At 40.3% G+C, this 20,442-nt stretch overlaps 1 protein-coding gene across 5 annotated transcripts in view; it reads left to right on the top strand.

The window, feature by feature from the left end:
* The window catches only part of PAK1 (p21 (RAC1) activated kinase 1), a 144,025-nt gene that overhangs the window by 110,206 nt on the left and 13,377 nt on the right, over positions 1 to 20,442 (top strand). For all 5 annotated transcript variants that reach the window (XM_047752304.1, XM_047752307.1, XM_047752306.1 and 2 more), the window contains exons 6-11: positions 1,005 to 1,121; positions 3,775 to 3,949; positions 6,464 to 6,527; positions 9,195 to 9,243; positions 13,910 to 14,022; positions 17,537 to 17,654. In XM_047752304.1, coding sequence (XP_047608260.1) covers positions 1,005 to 1,121; positions 3,775 to 3,949; positions 6,464 to 6,527; positions 9,195 to 9,243; positions 13,910 to 14,022; positions 17,537 to 17,654 — 636 coding nt within the window. The remainder of the gene's footprint in view (positions 1 to 1,004; positions 1,122 to 3,774; positions 3,950 to 6,463; positions 6,528 to 9,194; positions 9,244 to 13,909; positions 14,023 to 17,536; positions 17,655 to 20,442) is intronic.

Below are 20,442 nucleotides of genomic sequence, written 5' to 3'. Positions count from 1 at the left end.
TTCAGAGCTATTTTGTCTCTTGAATCTGTGTTATAAACAGTGATGGTATGATTTTTTTTGCCTGGACCTGCCCTAAAGCCTGCCAGTTTTGACCCAGCTTTGTTAGAGTTTACATGGGAAAATGAAGTTGTTGAGATGATAGCAGATTCAACTTGTGGTGTGGGCAAGATTTGTCCCAGGATAGGGCAGAGTCTTCGTGAAGTGAGTAGCATCCAGGCTGGAGAGAATTTCATTGTCCTGAGACACTGGTCTCCTGATGTTCTGCATCTTCAAGTTAATGCCATAATGGGTGCAGTAGGTTTTGGTAAAGAAAGGGAAAGGATGAGTTCCCACTGTGGTTCAGTGGGTTAAGAATCTGACTGCAGCGGCTTGGGTCACTGAGGAGATGTGGGTTTGATCCCTGGCCCAGAACAGTAAGTTAAAGGATACAGTGTTGCGACAACTGTGTAGGTTGCAGCTGAGTCTTGGATTCAATCCCTGGCCCAGGATCTTTTGTGTGCTTTGTGGGTGCGGCCATTTTAAAAAAAAAGGAAAGGAGAGGCAAAAGCCTGTTTGGATTCCATTTACCATATTAGAAAGGACCAAGGAATGATACTGATAAACTTTATATGGTTGTAACTTTGATCCCTTCCCTGCATTTTGTACTTTATGCCCTGATCAGCATAGAGAGTAAAAGTCATAGAAAAGAAGGAACTCTGAGCTCGTCTTCAGGGTTTGGATGGGGGCAGGCAGGTAGAGAAGCTGGAAGGTGGTGTCCTCATTCACAATTAGTCTTTGGGTGGGAGAAGGAAGGCGCCAAGGGACTGCGTGGAGAGTGGGAGCTGAAAGAAGAGGCGGGAAGTGGCTGAGTTCCCAAGACTCGTGACACAAAGGTGGAGCTTGGAGGCTGGTGTGGGTTTCAGAAGGGGAGTGGGGTGATGTTTCTTTTGGAGGATGGGTGATCCTGGTAGCTTAAGTTCCATGGTGGTCGGACCTGATGAATCTGGCTTTTCTTCACTGTGCAGAATGTGAAGACGGTGTCCGAGACCCCTGCTGTGCCACCCGTTTCAGAAGATGAAGATGATGATGATGATGCCACCCCACCTCCAGTGATTGCTCCACGTCCGGAGCACACGAAATCTGTGAGTCTCTGGGGACGTGGACGGCTTTGTGATTTATGAGCGTTTGCATGGGGAGTGAGGGTTGGGTGCTGAGGCCTAGAGGTTTAATACGTTGATGGGGTCCTTCGATGTTGGAGATAGTGAAGTCACCAAACTACCTTGATTGAAAGGTACTTTCTGTATGATTAAGGACAAGAAATGGTGTATGTATTTAACATTGTTTGGCAGACAGTCCCAATGTGTCCTCGATAATTGGTGTCTGTAGCAATCCAGCCCTCGTTTACTGAGTCTGTTCTTCATAGACAGGAAGATATACAGAATTAATGTACTGCAGGACTAGCATAAATTATTCCAGACCCCTGGGAAGCAACAAATTAGCCTCCTATTGATCTTTTCTACTCTGTTAAATGTGCAGTGTTCAGCCTTTTAGTACATCATTGATGATACTGAAAGACCCGAGAGAATTTATAAAAACGTTAGTGCTATTAATATGCTGGACATCAGAAGTGCATTTTGATACTGGATGTTGGCAGTGAGTTTTATTTAACTTCCTTTGAGGTACTTGCAGCTGAGAATAACCACAGTCCCTTTCCCCTCATCTTGTACAATCTGCCTTTCACTTGATTTAGCACCACTGAGCACTGATCTTTCATTAAATGACACTCTATTAGTGCTTCTTCGTTTGGACTTTTTATTATGACAGGAGCTTCATAATGCAAGAATGAGCTAGGGCTTAAACTCTGTGATAATTCATAAAAAGACTGTCTCAGAAGTAGAGAATTCATGGAGGTGTTCAAGCAGATGTTGGTTGACTGACCCTGGGAGATGTTGCGGAGGAAATTCAAGGGCATTAGATGACCTTTTAGGATGAGAATTTATAAGCAGAATCTGTGGAATCATTCTTTCTGTAGTTGACAAATTATCTTAAGGAAAATGAGCTTCAAAATTAAGAGTTGTTAAGATACTTCACATTGGCATGGCTTTTTTTGGTTTATAAGCATATTCATTTAAAGTTTTTTCTCCTGTAAACAAGGAACTCCTCAAAAGTAGAGGAAATACATGAATATTTCCAGTGCTTAACATAGTTCTTGGCAGGTTTTAGAAAGGTAGTTAGTAGTGAATGGACAAATGAATCAATACATTTGATCTTCATACCACTCCTTTCTAAAAAGACATTGTTAATTCCTGATTTATAGAAGAAATTCAGATTTGGAAAGGCGAATTGATCTATCCAAAGTCTCTTAGGAAGTAAAAGAGCCAGGATTGAAAACAGGTAATTGACCCCAAGTCCAGGTTTTATTAGCATAGTGCAGTGGCCTTTTTATGTAAGCAGATTTGTGCTGGGAGCCAGAGCATTTTAGAGAAGCAAAGGTTTGTGCCCTCAAGGAGCCATGTCCGGAGAACTAAAGGAGGACAAGGCATGAAAGTACAGGTTTAGGTGCCAGGGATATAGTTTCTTTACCTGTGCAAGAATAGAATATTAAGAAATCCTTATGCTGGAGTAGTCTGGAAAGTAGCTGTAGTCTCTGATCTCAGTGCCTTGGACTTATTGCTCTTTCCTCTCTGTGGAACTTTCTCTCCCATTTCACCTAGTAAAGTCCTGTCCATCCTTCACATCCAGCTGAAGAATCCCATTCATTTGTTCATGGAGTTGTCATTTACCTGAATGCTTGTTTTTTGTTAGGCAAGTGCTTTAGGAGCTCAGGAATGAATGACACACATTCCCTGTCTTCATGGAGCTTAGAGGCTAGCCAAAAAATTATGGTGATGTTTTTATGAAAAAAAAAAAAGATAAATGCCTTGAAGCATTTCCTGGGGAAAGGACATATAACTTATGATGACTTCTTCTGAACCTCAGTAGTATATAGTTTGCTCATTTCTTCGGACATTTATCCCTTTCTGCCTTGCAGTTAGGACTTTCTCCAAGACTTTTTCACAGGAATAGAGGATGCATTTTGTGCAGAAAGGCAAATAATAGGTTCTCAGTACATGTTAAAGTAAATGAATAAATAGGAGGTCTGCTGGGTATGATACTACTCATTTCACACACTAATTAATTTATTACCACAACAACCCTGTAAGATAGGTATCACTAACATCACCGTTTTACAAATGAGGAAACTAAAGCATAGAGAAGTAACCTGCCCCAAGACATACAAATGGTAAGAGGAAGAGTCCAGGGAATCAGGCTCCAGAATCAATAGTCTAATTGACTACATCCTGCTGCCTCTTAAAGAAAAACAATTATAGTTCCTTCTCTGCAAGGGTTCTGGATTTAAAGAGGGAATAACTCAAATGAAACTAACGTTAAGTGTTGCATTAGCAATGCAAAGTACTATGGAGTCCAGGATGTTCATTTCAGCTTGAGAAAGAATAGAATTTTACAGATGGAGGGGATTCCTGTCTAATGGTAGAAAGTCCTTTACACTCTATATTGAGAGTTGTCTAACCTGTACTGAATATCTTCAGTGTTCAGACTCTCACTAATCCCTTTTGTGTATAGGGAGGGCCAAAAAGGCCATTCTATCCTCATGGCCTGGGCACACAGGAGGAGGAATATAGATTTTGACCCAGGAGAAGGGATGAGTTTACTGGGGTTTGTTCTTCTGTGGATGTTCTAACACACGACTCTTAGAGAAGTTAGCCTTGCCAAATTCTTGCACCAACAATGCAGGTATACACACGGTCTGTGATTGAACCACTTCCTATTACTCCAACTCGGGATGTGGCTACATCTCCCATTTCACCTACTGAGAGCACTACCACTCCACCGGATGCCCTGACTCGGAATACTGAGAAGCAGAAGAAGAAGCCCAAAATGTCTGATGAGGAGATCTTGGAGAAATTACGTAAGCACGTTGTAGGTTTTTGAATTTCCCTCTGGTATGTGGCTGTTTGAACACAAAGATGGAATTCTGTTGCTGTTAAGATCTTAGTTCTGCACTTGGTGTATGTGGCTGGCTGACTGTGCTTTATGTCTTAGCCACAGACTGTGCTTCTCTTCTCCTTGTCCCCGTACCCACCTTCTCTCTGTCTCAGCAGCCCTGTTAGGATGTGAATGTGATGAAAGAGAGTGTGGATAGCCTAGGTATGGGCTATGAAGATGACAAATAACTTTTACCCAGTGAATAGTCTGGAATATCATGTTGAGAAAGACAAACCTGCTGGGAAAGAGTGCTATGTTCATTATTGATGTTTGCCCTTGACACAAGACAGATCTGCCGTCTTGGTTATAGGAAAAGAGGGAAGGGAAACTAACATTTTGTGAACCTGTGCTATGTACCAAATGACAAACAAGGCTTTTTCCTGATTTTTTAAAAATGTATTCCTCATTTTAACCCTGTGGAGACAGACATTATAATCCTTATCTTTTGCAGTTAAGGTGTTTGAGGCTAGTGATGCTAAATACTCCGCCCAAGTTCACACAGCCAAAAAGTAGCCAAAAAAGTAGCCAAAAAGTAACCCAAAAACTAGGATTAGAGTGTATCTTGTGCCCCTGTAATCAGAGCGTGCTATTACTTGCTGTCAGGTAGAAACTTCCGTTTTACTTTCTTTAGTGACCAGAAATGGGCTGTGTTAGGGTAGCTTGTTTCTGTTTTTCAGTAACCTGAGGAGAACTCACATGAAAAGGAAGACTGGGTTGATCTGTGGGCTTAGAAGAATCATCTTTGATTTATTCTTTGTACTTAACTACTTCTAAAGAGGATTTGATATGACTGGTTCTGCCAAGTCTGCATTCTGGCATTGCCTTCTTAAGTTGAAGTTTCTGATTCTCTAGCTTAGCAGCTCTTAATTACTTCCAGATAATTCTTATTTGACTTAAAAAAAAATTCACTCTTTAAAAAGTTACCCTTGCCCAGAGCCCTTATGAAATGATGGAATAAGGAAATCCACTTACCTAGTCATCTGTTTACTCCTGTATGTATTCTTTTTCTCTGAACCAGATTTTTTAAAAAAATTAATACTTAGGGAGTTCCCGTTGTGGCGCAGTGGTTGACGACAGCTTGGATCCCGTGTTGCTGTGGTTCTGGCGTAGGCCGGCGTCTACAGCTTCGATTAGACCCCTAGCCTGGGAACTTCCATATGCCAAGGGAGCGGCCCAAGAAATGGCAAAAAAAGACAAAAAAAAATTAATACTTAGAACATAGAATCATGGAAAGCAGACTGGCTTGGGAATTAAGGACCCTTGAGTTGAAGCCCCATCACTGCCACTGACTTGAGTCTTGGGCAATTCCTACTGTTCTCTGGGTCTCCTTTTTCTCACTTTTTTTTCCCCCTTTTTAGGGCCGCACCCATGGCATGTGGAAGTTCCCAGGCTAGGGGTCGAATCAGAGCTGCAGCTGGCAGCTTACACCACAGCCAAGCAATGCCAGATCTGAGCTGTGTCTGTGACCTACACCACAGCTCACAGCAATGCTGGATCCTCAACCCTCTGAGCGAGGCCAGGGATGGAACCTGCATCCTCATGGTTACTAGTGAGGTTTGTTACCACTGAGCCACAACGGGAACTGCTTGTCACCACCTTTTTAATAGGGATGTTAATACTTGTCTCATTTGTAAATCAAATGAGATAATGTGTGTGAAATGTACCAAATCCTAGTTATTGGTATTAGTGGAAAGCACTCTAGTCTGGGAGATCAAAACCAAACTCCTAGTTTTAGCTCTGACACCAGTTTGCTATGTGACTTGGGGGAGAAGTATCTTCCTTTTTCTGATCCTCCGTTTCACCATCTCCAGAATACTATTTGTGAAACTGTGAACTCTCCCATGTATCTCTTTTTTTGCACTTGAAGTATTTTCTGCTGTAACGCTTTCTTGACTTTCTCTTCCTGGCTAAGTCCTCTTTACCCTGTAAAAATTAGTCCAGATAGCACCTCCCTTCTGAGGCCTTTCCAGTCTTTATCTTTGCCTCTTTCTGTATCACAACAGTTATTATATTTTCATGGAATTTTATGCTAATTGTTTGTCTCCTCCTCAAGATTGGAGCTTCTTGAGAGCATAGACTGGTCTTACCTGTGTCTGTCTTATCTTTCTCTCTTTGTTGCACTCAACATAGGCTTGGGATGGTAGTAAGTGAGCATATTAAAATGAGTAAATGTTATTGAATGAATGGATTTAAAAATAGATGAATGACTTTTAGGAGTTTAAAATTGATTAGATTGCTGTGAATAAAAGCAGTAAGGAGATGAAGCTTTTGGTTGAAACTTAAGGGGGAAAACTAAAGACATGTTTAGTGTGGTTTGGGGGTATTGGAGATAGTTCTTCAGTTGTCACTAACTCCAGTGTTTGGAGTAACATGGGGCCTGTTTTGTATGCTAATCTGGAAAAAAAAAAATGATTCACGGTCTTTGTTTCTTTCAAAGGGAGTATAGTGAGTGTGGGTGATCCTAAGAAGAAATACACACGATTTGAGAAGATTGGACAAGGGTTAGTAGGAGCGTTTTCTTTCCCTATAGAAATGACTTAAAATTGTATGTGCTGGTATATATGATTTTGCTTTTGTTTTGCCTTTCATAAACCTGGTTGTTCTTTTCCCACCTCACCTTTCACCCATCTGGAGGTGTTTTGTTAGGCTAACTTTAGGTATGGCAGAATTATAGTTAATATGAGAGATGTGCCGTTAGCTGACCATGTTACTAAAAATACCCCTGCAATGAGAGTGAAAAACTGATTTTCTTAGCATAAAACCTCCCTCCCTCAAAAAAAAACCTTCTTCCTAAATTACAGCTCTGCTTTTACAGATTATTGCTGTTTACCTGATGCTGAAACCTACCAGCGCTATTGTGAAATGGAAGACTCAGAACTGCAAACTCTTTTGCTAGCACATGGGACTTGTTTTTCTAGGTGGATGCCAAAATTCATGTCTCCTGCTCTCTGGCTCCCTCTCTGCATCTTATATTCTGCCCTCAGCATACTGAACTCAGCAGATCTTAACTGAATTACTTTTAGGTGGTAGGCTCTTTGAATACAGCCATGAATCAGACAGTTTCTGCCTTGAGAGACTTCCCTGTCTATAGAAGGAGGTAGACAGTCAAACAAAAAATTATACTGTGATAAGTCTTAAAAGTGGCCATTATTTTGAGCAAAAGAAGCCAGATATGAAAGAGCAGATACCGTATGAGTTTATATGAAGTTCAAGAATACTAACACATGCTAATGTAAGTCAGAAAAACGGTGGTGTCTAGGAGGGGAAGTGGCATGAGGGAAACTTCTGTGGTGATTTGTGTATGTACATACCAAAAAATCAAGTTGAATACCTGAGCTTTTTGCAATTTACTTTAGGTAAGTTATACCTCTCTATAAAAAAGAAAAATAATGAGATTTCTAAGATATGTCTAATTAGCTAAAGTTAAAAAGAAACTGAAAAAAGTATCTGGCTTGTAGAAAGCTCAGGGTTACTTGAATGAAAGCATTGTTAATGAAGTCATTGAAGTTTTCTGTTTTAGTTTTCTTCCTTATGCATTCAAGAACTTCTGAAATAAGTAAAGTATTGCATAATATACTGATGTTGTATTTGTACAATCTTTTGTAATTTAACATCTGTTATTTGCATCTGTTGTTTAATGTAATCCTTAAAACAACCCTGGACTTGAATGGATCTCATTTTTTTCCTAGTCCAGTGCTTCTCCTACTAGACATGCTTTTGTGAGTCAGAACTGGTATAAGGTAGTTAACACCTTAGGAAGAAATTATTTTGCTTGCTTCAGAGTAATCTGAGATGGTATTTCCTTGAGCTAATTACGTTGGGGTATTAAGGATGTTGTGGAAAGGTATATATAGACAAGTAGTGGGCACGTCAGGTCCTATCTCTGGACTTTAGTTTCTCTGTCTATACAATTTAAGGGAGAGGGCTTGTGGATTCAGGATCTTTCACCTCCATCTACACACACACACACACAGACACACACACACACACACACACACACGCAGACGCGGGAGGCCCATAAATAGGCAACATATACAAAATGTTTTTCCCTTGCTTACTTCACAGATCTATTAGTGCCAACAAAGGAATGCAATATTTATTACGCACCTATGCTGTTTTTCCACATTCCATGATTTTAAAAATATGCATGCCACACAAATATGACAAGTTGGTACTATTAGAATTTTTTGCTTGCTTTTTTTCCCTTTAAGACCAGAAGTTTTGTATTTTTTTTAAAAAAACCTGGATTTCATATGTCTAATCGTATGTCTATTTGAGGTAGAAACAATCTACTACTAATCAGTGAGCTTGAGTAGCTTTCTGAGCCTCTGTAATCATGGAGATACAGTTTCAAAATGTCTAGTCCCTTGAGGCCTGGGCATATTTGCCCTGTAAGAATGAGACATCTGGTGGGATAAGGGAAAATGCAGATGGGAATATAGATAGCAGCTTTATGACAGAAAATGGCTAGAGATAGGATGATCAGGCAATGGGGAAATAACTGCCAGTGCACATAATCCAGTCCTTATTTGACTGCTCATATCTTGTGATCTCAACATCCTGTCATGTTGTTAGGAGCCCAACCAAAGGGTTGTAGTTAGGAAGCTGGTGACCATAATTTCTGGCTTCAAGGCAAATTTATAGGTGACTTTTCCCATTGAATTGATCTGACTTCCTTGGGAAGCATAATTATAGGACTTGACTAGAAAATGTTTTCGTTTGTTTGTGGGTTTTTTTAGTACATAGAATTTTAAGTTTCTTTCAGTTGCATCATGTAAATCTGACATACTGACATATAAGATTACAACCATTGTTGCATATCACTCACCTAAAAATATACAGGGTTTGTGGTTATAGGCATAAAATGAATTTTTAGTCATTTAGAATGAACGTGATTACTTTCCTAGCATTATTCCTAGTATTTCTCTGCCTTTCTCCCCCCATCCCTCCATTCTTCCCTCACTGCCTGCTGGCCACTACGGCCTTTATTCTCTTGACTACTACATACTGCCTCTCATGAGGGTAGAGCAGGGGAGGTAGTGGAGAGGATTATTTTTTCTGCTATTGTTATTAACATTTGCATTGCGAGACTGGGTATAGAGCTGCATTTGACAAATGTCAATTCATGTAATACTTGTTTTTATTCCTCTTCCCCACCTGCTGCTCAGTGCTTCGGGCACTGTGTACACTGCAATGGATGTGGCCACAGGACAGGAGGTAAGTAACCACCTCCTACAACTGTGCCTTTAGTTCCACTCTTTATTTTTTAAGTTTTAGCTCTTCTTAGATCAGTAGGGACACTTCTAGTTTCTTGCTGTTGTAGAGTAGAAATCTGTAACATGATGAGACTTACAGATTTTGGAAAAAGTCACTGTGACTTTTGGGGACAGATTGGAGGAGATAAGGAGGTTACTGTGTAATTCCACGTGAGAGATGATGGTTTGGACTAAGGTGGTAGCATAGACTGAATGGGTAGAAGTGTATGAAATTGAGAGGTACTTAAGTAGATTTGGCAGAATTTGGTGAATGGGAGGATGACTCACAGGGAGTGATATTAATCAAGGAAAAAGAAAAAAGGAGGAGACAGAGGTTTGAAGTTGGATATTGCCTGAGAGACCTTCTTGTGAAACTGCTTGGTGGACAATTATTTTTATAATTTTGGTTCTTGGGAGAGAAATCTGATATAGAAGAGACTTAAACACATGTCTCTTGACTCCTAGTCTGGTGGTTTGCAGGATTCCAGTAGACTTTGAAGTCCTCATTTGGAAGCATCTCTTGTTCTCTCATACTTCGTAAGCTGGAGAACTCTGATCTTATTGCTAAGGCCTGATGACCTAAGATCTTTTTTTTGTGTGTGCATGTGGGGGGGGGGTCTGTCTTTTGTAGGGCTACACCCGTGGCATGTGGAGGTTCTCAGGCTAGGGCTCTAATCAGAGCTGTAGCTACCGGCCCACGCCAGAGCCACAGCAACGCGGGATCTGAGTTGCATCTGTAATCTACACCACAGCTCATGGCAACGCTGGATCCTTAACCCACTGAGCAAGGCCAGGGATTGAACCTGCAACCTCATGGTTCCTAGTCAGATTTGTTGACCACTGAGCCACTATGGTATGTTTACCACACTGCAGATAAAGTGATCCTACTGATACCTCACTTGATTCTATTGAATTCTTACTAAAAACATTATAGATTCCAGTCACAGGAGAGATGTTAATGTTTTATACATTATATTATGTGAGATGAAGAAGATGCCTGTCTTATAAATTCCTGAATCCCAAATTCCTTACATGTAGTAAATATTTAATATTTTAATGTAAGTAAATGATTGATTATTCACCCTAAAATAAAGAAAAAGAACCCTATGAGGTAGGGAATATTATTTCCTTTTTATTGATGAGGAATTTAGGAGTTGGGAATTTAACCTTTACATGGTTGTGCTGTCAGCAGTTAGCAAGGACTGTGTTAGAAGCTTTTGATTCTGAAACCTAAACTTATACTTTCTGAGCTGTAAGGTTAGGCATTAGTGCCCCTTGCTGTGTTTCTGGCCTCTGAGGCCTCATCTCCCTTGATGGGAGGCATCCTGGTGCTGGGAGTTTCTTGGAAGGCCTCAAGGTTCTTTTTCTCTTATAGGAGTGCCGTCTGCTGGCCTGAATAGAATGTGTGAGAAGCTGGCCACAGGAAACAGAAACTTGACTTCACTATGTGCCTGCCTTGTGGTTACAAAACTATGAATGGAAGTGGGTCCATTAGGGTGGCTAATGCAATGTAGTCAAGAAGGTCTCATTTCCTGCCCCAGGGAGTATAAATTTTTAGTGTAGCTGGCGAGGTGCTCTGTGTTTGTGAGTGAGTACTTATTGGGAGTTTGCCAGCCAAGAAGAAGAGAGCTATTGTCTATCACACATGGGAAGATAGAATGTTAGTGCTGGGAAGTTTTCCAGTTACAGATCCAACACTTAATTTTCAAGCCCTTTTTTAGACAGAATGCATGAAATAGAAAGAATAGAGTGGAAGAGGCTTTGAAGTCCCGTGAACCTGAAGGCATTGATTATGACCTTGCACTACTTTCTTGTAAATCTTAGTCCCAATTTCCTTACCTGAAAATGCAGATAATGATTTTTGCTTGGCAGGGTTCTTGCTAGGTTTTACTGAGATACTGTCAGTAGAGGACCTTGCCTAATACTAGCACCTGGTAGGCATTCAATAAATAGTAGTGGTGGGAGGGTGCTTGGTTTTTGCTGAAATTCCTGCTAATAACGTTGTCATTCTTGCTGCTTTGTGCCAAGTACTCATGAAATGGAGTTATAACAATAATTAGCATTTTCATTGTTGTCTTACTGTATTATTTAACTTTCTTATGTATGAGTAACACATTGACTACTGTCTCCTTTAGTTCTCAAAACAGTCCTGTAAGAAGGGGAATCAGGGTTGGGATTATTATCCTCAGTATTGACCAATCACAGCTCTCAGAGAGCTGTGATTGGTCAAGGTTAGTAAGTGAAAGACTGGGTCCCAGAGTTTAGGTCCTCAGAGTTCAAGTCTAGTTCTTTTTCTCTTATAGGAGTGCTGTCTGCTGGCCTGAATAGAAGGAATCTGATTAGCCGAGGGGCCTTTAGCCTAGCTCATAGTTAGTCAGTCAGTAGTCAGTAGCTATTGAAAAGGACTCCTGGTGTCCTGCCACTGCCTCTATGGCTGGCCTCTCTTCTCCCTTCCTGCTGCCAGCCGTGACCTCTTTGACATTCATAAGGATGGCCTGAGGAACTCCAAAGGCACTCCTTTGAGTCCAGGTCTTATATATGTTGTGAGGGCTTATTATCCTAATGTAATGGGTCTTTAGATCAATGTATTCCTCTTCAGACATTAGAAAAAGCTAATCATCAGCTGTTCTAGAAAGCTGCAACCAGACCAGAAGCCTAACCTGAAAGGAGACCCCACTCCAAAGCAGTTTTTTTTTTCCTCACTTAGGGTGGGGAATAGAGGTGATCATTTCTATTCTTACTAATGAACTAGCTCTCGACCAATGACATTACTTGACGTGAAAAAATTAGAGTTCAGGGTTTTTCCCATAAAAGTTGAATCATTCATACTCTATACTTCTTGCTGATTCTGGAAAGACTTATTTAGTTGTCCCATAAGGTGTTTATGTTCTTGTCTGTTAAGTAGGAAAAAAAATATCTTTAAGGAATAAACATTTGGGAAATAATTTAAAGTCTACTCCTATAGGATAAAGTAGTCTATTGCTGATCCTTTTTGTGGTTTTAAAACAAAATACTTATCAACCCACTGAATTCTCTCTTTTCCTCTTCATTTCCACAAACATTTGTTGAATACCTGCTGTATATCAGGCCTTGTGCTTGGCATCAGGGATTTTCCAAGCTTTCAAATGGGCTCTCAAGCTTTCTAGAAATACACACCCTAACTAGTCATCATACAGCTCAGAGTGTGGTATGTTCCACACAAGAGGTATAAATATGATCTTTTGGGGCTTCAAAGAAGGAAAAAAAGCCTATCTTGTTCAGCGAATGAGGTTTCTTTAGGCCTAACAAAAGTATAGGAAGGTTTGAACATGTGAAAACAATGAAAGATGTTCCAAATGGAGAGAAGCTCAGATCACAGAATACATGAAGAAATACAGAGAGAAGGAAGATAGGGGTCAGATCATAAGGACTTCGAATGTTGGGCTGTGGAGCATCTCTAGGCAAAACAGGAGCCATTTCTGTAAAAAAGGGGAGAGTGTTATTAAACGTATTAATCTGACTGTGTCTACAGGATAAATGGGCATCACTTGTGAGGATTCCAATCCTGACTTTGCTGCCGAATAGCTATGCATGCAAGTCACATACCCTCTCTGAATCACAATTTCCTCATCTGTCAAAAGGGGTCAGTAGTAATCCTTAACGTATAACGTGTCTCTGAGGGTTAATTGAAATATATTTAGGATTACATAGTACCTGGAGTTCCTGTGGTGGCTCAGCAGTAACAGACTCGACTAGTATCCATGAAGGTGAAGGTTTGATCCCTGGCCTTGTTCATCGGGTTAAGGATCCAGCATTGCTGTGAGCTGTGGTGTAGGTTGCAGACACAGCTTGGATCTGCTGTTGCTGCGGTTGTGGTGTAGGCTGGCAGTTGCAGCTCTCATTAGACCCCTAGCCTGGGAACTTCCACATGCTGCAGGTGTGCAGGTGCCGCCCTAAAACAACGCTAACCACAACAAAGTACTTAGTACCTGACACATAAAAGAAGTAGATGCAAAGTGCCTTGGAAACTAACGTTTATATTATGTAGAAGTTTATTTATGTCTATGGACCAAAAAAAAAAAACCTATAAGATCTTTTTCATACGTAAACATTAAAAATCCCGTTTTCTTCTCTTAACCTAGTCAACTTGAATTATTTTTCCACACCAAGTTCAAAAGTTCTCTCCTTTATGAAGCCTCTCTGCATTGCTAGTTTGAAAGAGTTCTTGACCAGTTTAGTGTTTCTGTAGGACTTTGTATGACTTTTGTTATAGGGTGCCTCTTTTGTATTGTGATTTTTAAAAGTATTTTTCTAACCTAAGTATTTTATTTACTAGAAAGCTTGATCTTCAAACTTTGGTGCACGTGAGAATTGCCTGGAGGACTTTTTAAAACACAGAGTGTCTGATTTAGTAGGTCTGGGTAGGGCCTGAATATTTACATTTCCAGCACATTCCCAGATGATGATGATGTTGCTGGTCTGGGACCTCACACTGAGTACCACTGATCTACGATGAACTGTGAGCTCCGGAAGGGCTAAGACCATATCGTATTCATCTCTGTCTCCTGAGTGTTTATGGTGTGCTGTTTGGTAGGTGCTCAATAAATGCTGAGTGACTCTGGTTGCACATGAATGTACTCTGATTTCAGGTGGCCATTAAGCAGATGAATCTTCAGCAGCAGCCGAAGAAAGAGCTGATTATTAATGAGATCCTAGTCATGAGGGAAAACAAGAACCCAAATATTGTGAACTACTTGGACAGGTATGGAGCGGTGGTCCTGTCAGGGAGATCGGGCCTTGGGACTGCTGGACGGTGGGACTGTTAGAGGAGAAGGCAGCATCAGCACTCAGAACTACCTCCTTTTTTTAAGAATCCTCTATGATGCTTAGCTCTCTGCCTCCTACTCTGCGTGCCACTGGACACCTCTGATTTCTGCACAGTCTTTCTGGATTAGGCTAAACCCTCCCGCCCTCTTCCTTCTAATAGCTGGTCCTGGTACTGTTCGTTCTGCCACAGGGAAGCCCTTCAGCCCATCCATCTGAGTCTAAAATGTAGGTCTTTAAATGCATCTATATCCCAGATTTTTCCTTATTTTGTGCATCCCCCTGTATAATTCTAGTTTGTCTACCTTCTCTTAAAGTGCGACACTCAGTAGTTTTGTTAGAAATTTGCTAGTATGGAGAGAGTGGGACCCCACCTTTGTTCCAAATGCAGCAGAACTTGATTTCCTTCTTTCTTTCTTTCTTTTTTTTTTTTTAAAGAGTTCTGTTTCTTTGTTGACCCCCAGTAAATTTGTAATCAATTCAAATTGAATTTTTTTTTTTTTTTTAAACAAGAGCTTACCTTAAGCTGGTAACAGACCTTTTGGGTTATCTTCATGAAATTCCAGTTTGATTATTTTAGCCCATTTTCCCAGCCAACTAGAATTCTGTTCTTCAACATAATAATAAGGGTTATAACTAAGATTTTTGTTATGCTTTTCTTTGTACTAAACACTTTCATAAATAGTAGTATCTCATTGTGAGGTAGGGTTTATTATCTATATTTTACAGATGAAGCAACTGAGGTTCATAGAAGTTAATAACTTGTCCAAGACCAGTAAGCCAGTAAGTAGTAAACAAGGGTTTTGGATTTAATATTCCTAGCATCAACGTCCATGCCCTTTCCATTTTTCATGTTCTTTTCTCTGATATCTGAACAAAGAAGGTGAGCTTCTTGCCTGGGTTTCAGAGACATCACAAGAGGAGGTTATATTAGACTAAGTCTTGGACTCTAATTTTTTTTTTTTTGCTATTTATATTGCATTGCTAGCTAGTTTTCATTGCTGACAGATTATGCCAGATTTCTTGTTCTCATCTAAAATATTAGTGAGGTTTTTTTTTCAAAGAGGACTTTGACCTTCCCAGCAGATGATGTTGATAGCTGTAGAGAATAAAGCCTTCTCCTTTTGGGGAATGCTTGTCTCTCTACAATGTGAGTCATGATTGATTCTGAAGATCCTCTGAAAGTTAGTATTCATTTTCTCATCTCTTTTATGCATTCATTATACAGAGAATATTGAGTGAACAAACTACTGAAGGTTATAAGGTACCAGATTTTGTCTTAAGATAAAGAAAAAAGAAAGCCATCTAGTAAAGTTATGACCTATCTCATAAAAGAGTGAGTTCCCCATTAACAGAGGTATCTAAACAATAAAATGCATGACCATGTGGTTGAAGGAATCTGTGTTCTGGGAATGGGATTAGAATATTTATAAATTGTTTTTTGATCCTACCTTTGCTGGTGTTTCCAGAGGCTTATACTATGTAATCAGGAGTAAATAAAGCTCAGTCCCTGCTGTCAAACAGTTCCCAGTTTGGTGTAGAAAAAAATACCTAGGAGCTCCTGTGGGAGGAAAAAGTTGGGTTCTCTTAAGCTAGCATTCAGTGAAGGTATTGCATTTGAGAGTTTGTGGTTTTTGTGAGTTGTCCCAGAGGAGAACTCCATTTATATTGGTTCCTCTCCAAGTATGTGATACTCTGAGACGGTACCTTGGCACAGTGTGTAGCCACCAAGTAACTGGGACAACCTGAATCTGGTCTTGCATTATCTTAGATTGAGTGATATGTCAGGCCCAGGTAAAGGGACTCTTCTTTGCCAGTGTTCACATAATCTTTTGTACCCTCACATTTTCCCCTAGTCTTTCCAAGTTGACAGATGTTTTCTCAGTGTGCTGGGGGACAGTCTATAAATGTGCAGTCTTTGTCCTGGAAGAAATAGGCTCATGCCAGTGAAGGGATTTTTTTATCTGGTCCTTAATTCTGTTTTGGTCTAAGTCCCCAAACTTTGTTGTCTCACAAGAAAATATCACAAGATACTGTTCATGAAAAAATTAGTCTTTCCTACTTTTCCTTCATGGACATTAAAAAAACTAAAAAGATTTTATTGTGTAAAGAATGCGTAATATTATGGAAAGAGGACTGGATTGATTTATAGTCAAGAGAATAGGACTCAGATCTTACCCTTTTGCTTGAGACCATTTGTTTTTTCCAATAGTTTCCCTATCTGCCCGGCAATAGTCCCCATATCAGGATGAAGATAGGATGACATAATACCACACAGCTCAAGCCATCCAGTCTAGCTCCTTTGTCTAAAGCTACCACAAGAATTTTTAGGGCTCTAGACTCCATTTTTACTTTGAATAGCTTTATTTTCATTTTGTAGTATATAGCTGAAAAAACTGACCAGACAAAATGACTTTTCTGTTTATCACATAACAAGCCTAAATGATCCAGTCCCTGAGTGAAACTATCTGTTGTAACTCATGTCAGCCCCACAGTGTCTCTAGGGATACAGTACCGACTAGCAGTCCTTGGCTTCCAGGAGAAGCTTTGGCTGTACAGCCCCTACTGAATTCATTGCATTCCTAGAATCAGAGACATTCAAAATGGAGCTCATTGTCAGCATAATGGCTATGGGTATAAAACTCTACAGCTTTTTTGTTTTGTTTTGTTTTTTGTCTTTTTAGGGCCATACCCATGGCATATGGAAGTTTCCAGGCTAGGGGTCAAATTGGAGCTATAGCTGTCATCCTACACCGCAGCTCCTGGCAACACCAGATCCTTAACCCACTGAGTAAGGCCAGGAATCAAACCTGCATCCTCATGGATACTAGTTGGGTCTATTACTGCTGAGCCACAACAGGAACTCCTCTACAGCTTTTAAAAGGTTTTTATAGCCCTTATTTCATTTTAATATTTACAATTATATTTTATTTTACTCATTGATTTATTCGATACATATTTACATCCACTGTGCTGGACTCCCTGGGGATGTGTCTTGAACAATTCCCACCATGGGTCTCATGGATCTGAGGGAGGTTTAGAGACGTTCCTTAATGTTGTTAAGATGGGTTCCAGATCCCATCTTTGTCAAACGTTCAGGTGCTCTCTGCTTTCGTACTCCTAGAGGTGTGAGAGTCACGCCTGATTTTAGGAAGCACTACTTTGTGTTGTGATGGAATAACACCGTATTATATCTTCAACTTAGTGATTTTAGTTTTGTCTTTTGTGGCTTTACAGACCAGTCCGCTTTGTTTTCTCCAGGCAAATCCTTAAGAGATATCAAGTTAGTAATTCTGTCCCGTAGATTCTGCTTTTCCTTGGGAAAAAAAGAACGCTAGACTCTTCCAGAGCTGAAAGAAATGCAGTCACTGTGTATATATGCTTAGCCTTTGAATCTCACTGCTGTGGCTCAGTGTACTCTGGTCCTCCTCACTCTGTCTTTACCTCTGCAGTTACCTCGTGGGAGATGAACTGTGGGTTGTCATGGAATACTTGGCTGGAGGTTCTTTGACAGATGTGGTGACAGAAACGTGCATGGATGAAGGCCAGATTGCAGCTGTGTGTCGGGAGGTAAGGCCAGTGGCCAGTCAGTCTTGAGCAGGATGTGCTTCCATATCCGATGGGACCTCAGCCTGGGCATTGCAGAGGTGGGAAACATTAGTTGTACACTCCCATCATCCTCTTATACATGTTTTGAAATTTTTGTTTTTTTGTCCATTTTTTAGGGCCTCACCTGCAGCATATGGAGGTTCCCAGACTAGGGGTCTAATTGGAGCTATATATAGCTGCCGGCCTGCACCAGAGCCACAGCAATGCCAGAGCCGAGCCTCGTCTGCAACCTACACCACAGCTCATGGCAACGCCAGATCCTTACCCACTGGGCGAGGCCAGGGATCTAACCTGCAATCTCATGGTTCCTAGTCAGATTCGTTTCTGCTGTGCCACGATGGGAGCTCCCCTGTTTTGAAATGTTTATTGCCATTATTTTTTCTTTAAAGGTAACTATGTTCTTAATGAAAGATAATGTGAGAAAAAGAGTGTGTGTGTGTATATGACTGGGTCACTTTGCTGTACAGCAGAAATTGACAGAACAATGTAAATCAACTATAATAAAAATTTTTTAGAAAGGTAACTATATTCTGATTATAAAATTATATGCCCATTGTAGAAAAATTAGAAGGTTCGATATATATATATAAATATATATATGTAAATTTGTATATCATATATAAAATCACTTATAATTTCAACTTCTTAAAAAAAGTACTGTTATGAACTCATTTTCCTTTATTCCTCTTATATGGGTATATATTTTAATCATATTTTTATTCTGCTTTTCTGCTTTATTCATGTGCTGTGAAGGAAATACAGCAGAGTAAGAAGGTACAGAGGAGGTCTATTTCAGACAGAGTAGTCAGGAAAGGTTTTGCCACAGATTTGAGTAAAGATCTGAATGATATGAAAAGCAAGCCATGTAGAAATCTAGGGTAAAATACTTCCAGGCAAAAGAAATAGAAAAAAAGCTTAAATAGGTATTCTTTTTCTCCTCATTGATATTAAATGTCTGAAGTCTTTAAAATGCTGGCATAAGAAGGAAAAATAAAACCCCCCACAAGGCCTCCATAAAAAGTAGTGTTCTCAGGAGAAAGCCACATCTTCATTAGAGCAAGAAGATGAAGGGAGTATCCGGAGAAGTTGAGCATATTGGATGCTTTGCTGGAAAGAGCCTGTAACTTTCTGATAGCTTAATAATAGAAAAGTTTGGGAATTAGGGGAAGAATAGAAGATTAGGCTCAGAGTTTTATGGGGTGAGTCTGCTTAGGGTTTGGTGATACAAGATTCGGAGACATACAGATGAAATTATGTAGTTTTATAAATATTAATATTAGGAAAAATAAAGTCATGTGAAATACACTGTCCTAGAAAATATGATCACCTTTGCATTAAAAATGCTGGGATCTAGAACACCCCCCCACACACCCACACACATAGTGGAATTAACACAAGCCTAGGAGTCTTAGGTACTTTGCTGTACCACTAGAGCAGTGTTTCTCAACTTCTGTTTCATTACCTTCCCTCCCTCACCAGGAGCCTTTTAAGGCATTTTTTCAGACTCACATTTTCCCCATAACATTTAATACCATCAATATACTGTATGTTAGTTTATACATATATACTGTGGATCTTTGGAAAGCCGCAGTTACTGTAATATCTAAGATGTTTTTCTTCACCCCAGGAATGCTGAGCTATGCTGGTTGAGAATATATATGTGTGCTTTGGGAAACCAGTATGCCTCAAGTGATTGACTGACTGATTTGGGCTGCACCTGTAGCATGCAGAAGTTCCTGGGCCAGGGATCAAACCTACACCATAGCAGCATCCTGAGCCACTACAGTGGCAAAACTAGATCCTTAACCTTCCGAGCCACCAGAGGACTCGGGTGATTTATCTTTAAAATAGGAACTGCGACATTCATACTGTATATACCTTAGGAGTACCACATGAATTAAAAGGCATTTAGAAAGACATTGAGGAGTTCCCGTCATGGCGCAGTGGTTAACGAATCCGACTAGGAACCATGAGGTTGCGGGTTCGGTCCCTGCCCTTGCTCAGTGGGTTAACGATCCGGCGTTGCCGTGAGCTGTGGTGTAGGTTGCAGACGCGGCTCGGATCCCGCGTTGCTGTGGCTCTGGTGTAGGCCGGAGACTACAGCTCCGACGATTTGACCCCTAGCCTGGGAACCTCCATATGCCGTGGGAGCGGCCCAAGAAATAGCAAAAAGACAAAAAAAAAAAAAAGACATTGAAATGTTACCTAAATAAGTGGCATTACTGTTATTTTTAAGTTCTAGGAGAGATAATTCCCCTTTTTGAGAATACCTTTATTGAGATATAATTTACATACTATATTATTCACCGATTTAAAGTGTATAATTTAATGGATTTTAGTATATTGAGTTATAGCCATCACCATAATCAATTTTAGAACATTTTCATCATCCTAAAAAGAGACTCCATATTCAGAAGTCACTCCCCACATACCCGTTTCTCAGCCCTCCCAGCCCAATGCAACCACTAATCTGTTTTCTCTATCTATACATTTGCTTGTTCCAGGCATTTCATATAAGTGAAATCACACAGTGAATGCTCCTAACTGGCTTCTTTTGCTTACAATAATGTTTTGAAGTTTCATCCTTTTATTAGCAAATAAGATTCCTTTTTTTTTTTTTTTGTCTTTTTGTCATTTCTTGGGCCACTCCTGCGGCATATGGAGGTTCCCGGGCTAGGGGTCGAATCGTCGGAGCTGTAGCCGCCAGCCTACGCCAGAGCCACAGCAATGCGGGATCCGAGCCGCGTCT

The sequence above is a fragment of the Phacochoerus africanus genome, chromosome 11 (genome assembly GCF_016906955.1).
Source record: "Phacochoerus africanus isolate WHEZ1 chromosome 11, ROS_Pafr_v1, whole genome shotgun sequence".
Taxonomy (NCBI): Eukaryota; Metazoa; Chordata; class Mammalia; order Artiodactyla; family Suidae; genus Phacochoerus; species Phacochoerus africanus.
The sequence above is the reverse complement of the archived record's forward strand: the minus strand, read 5'-3'. Positions and strand labels throughout refer to the sequence as shown.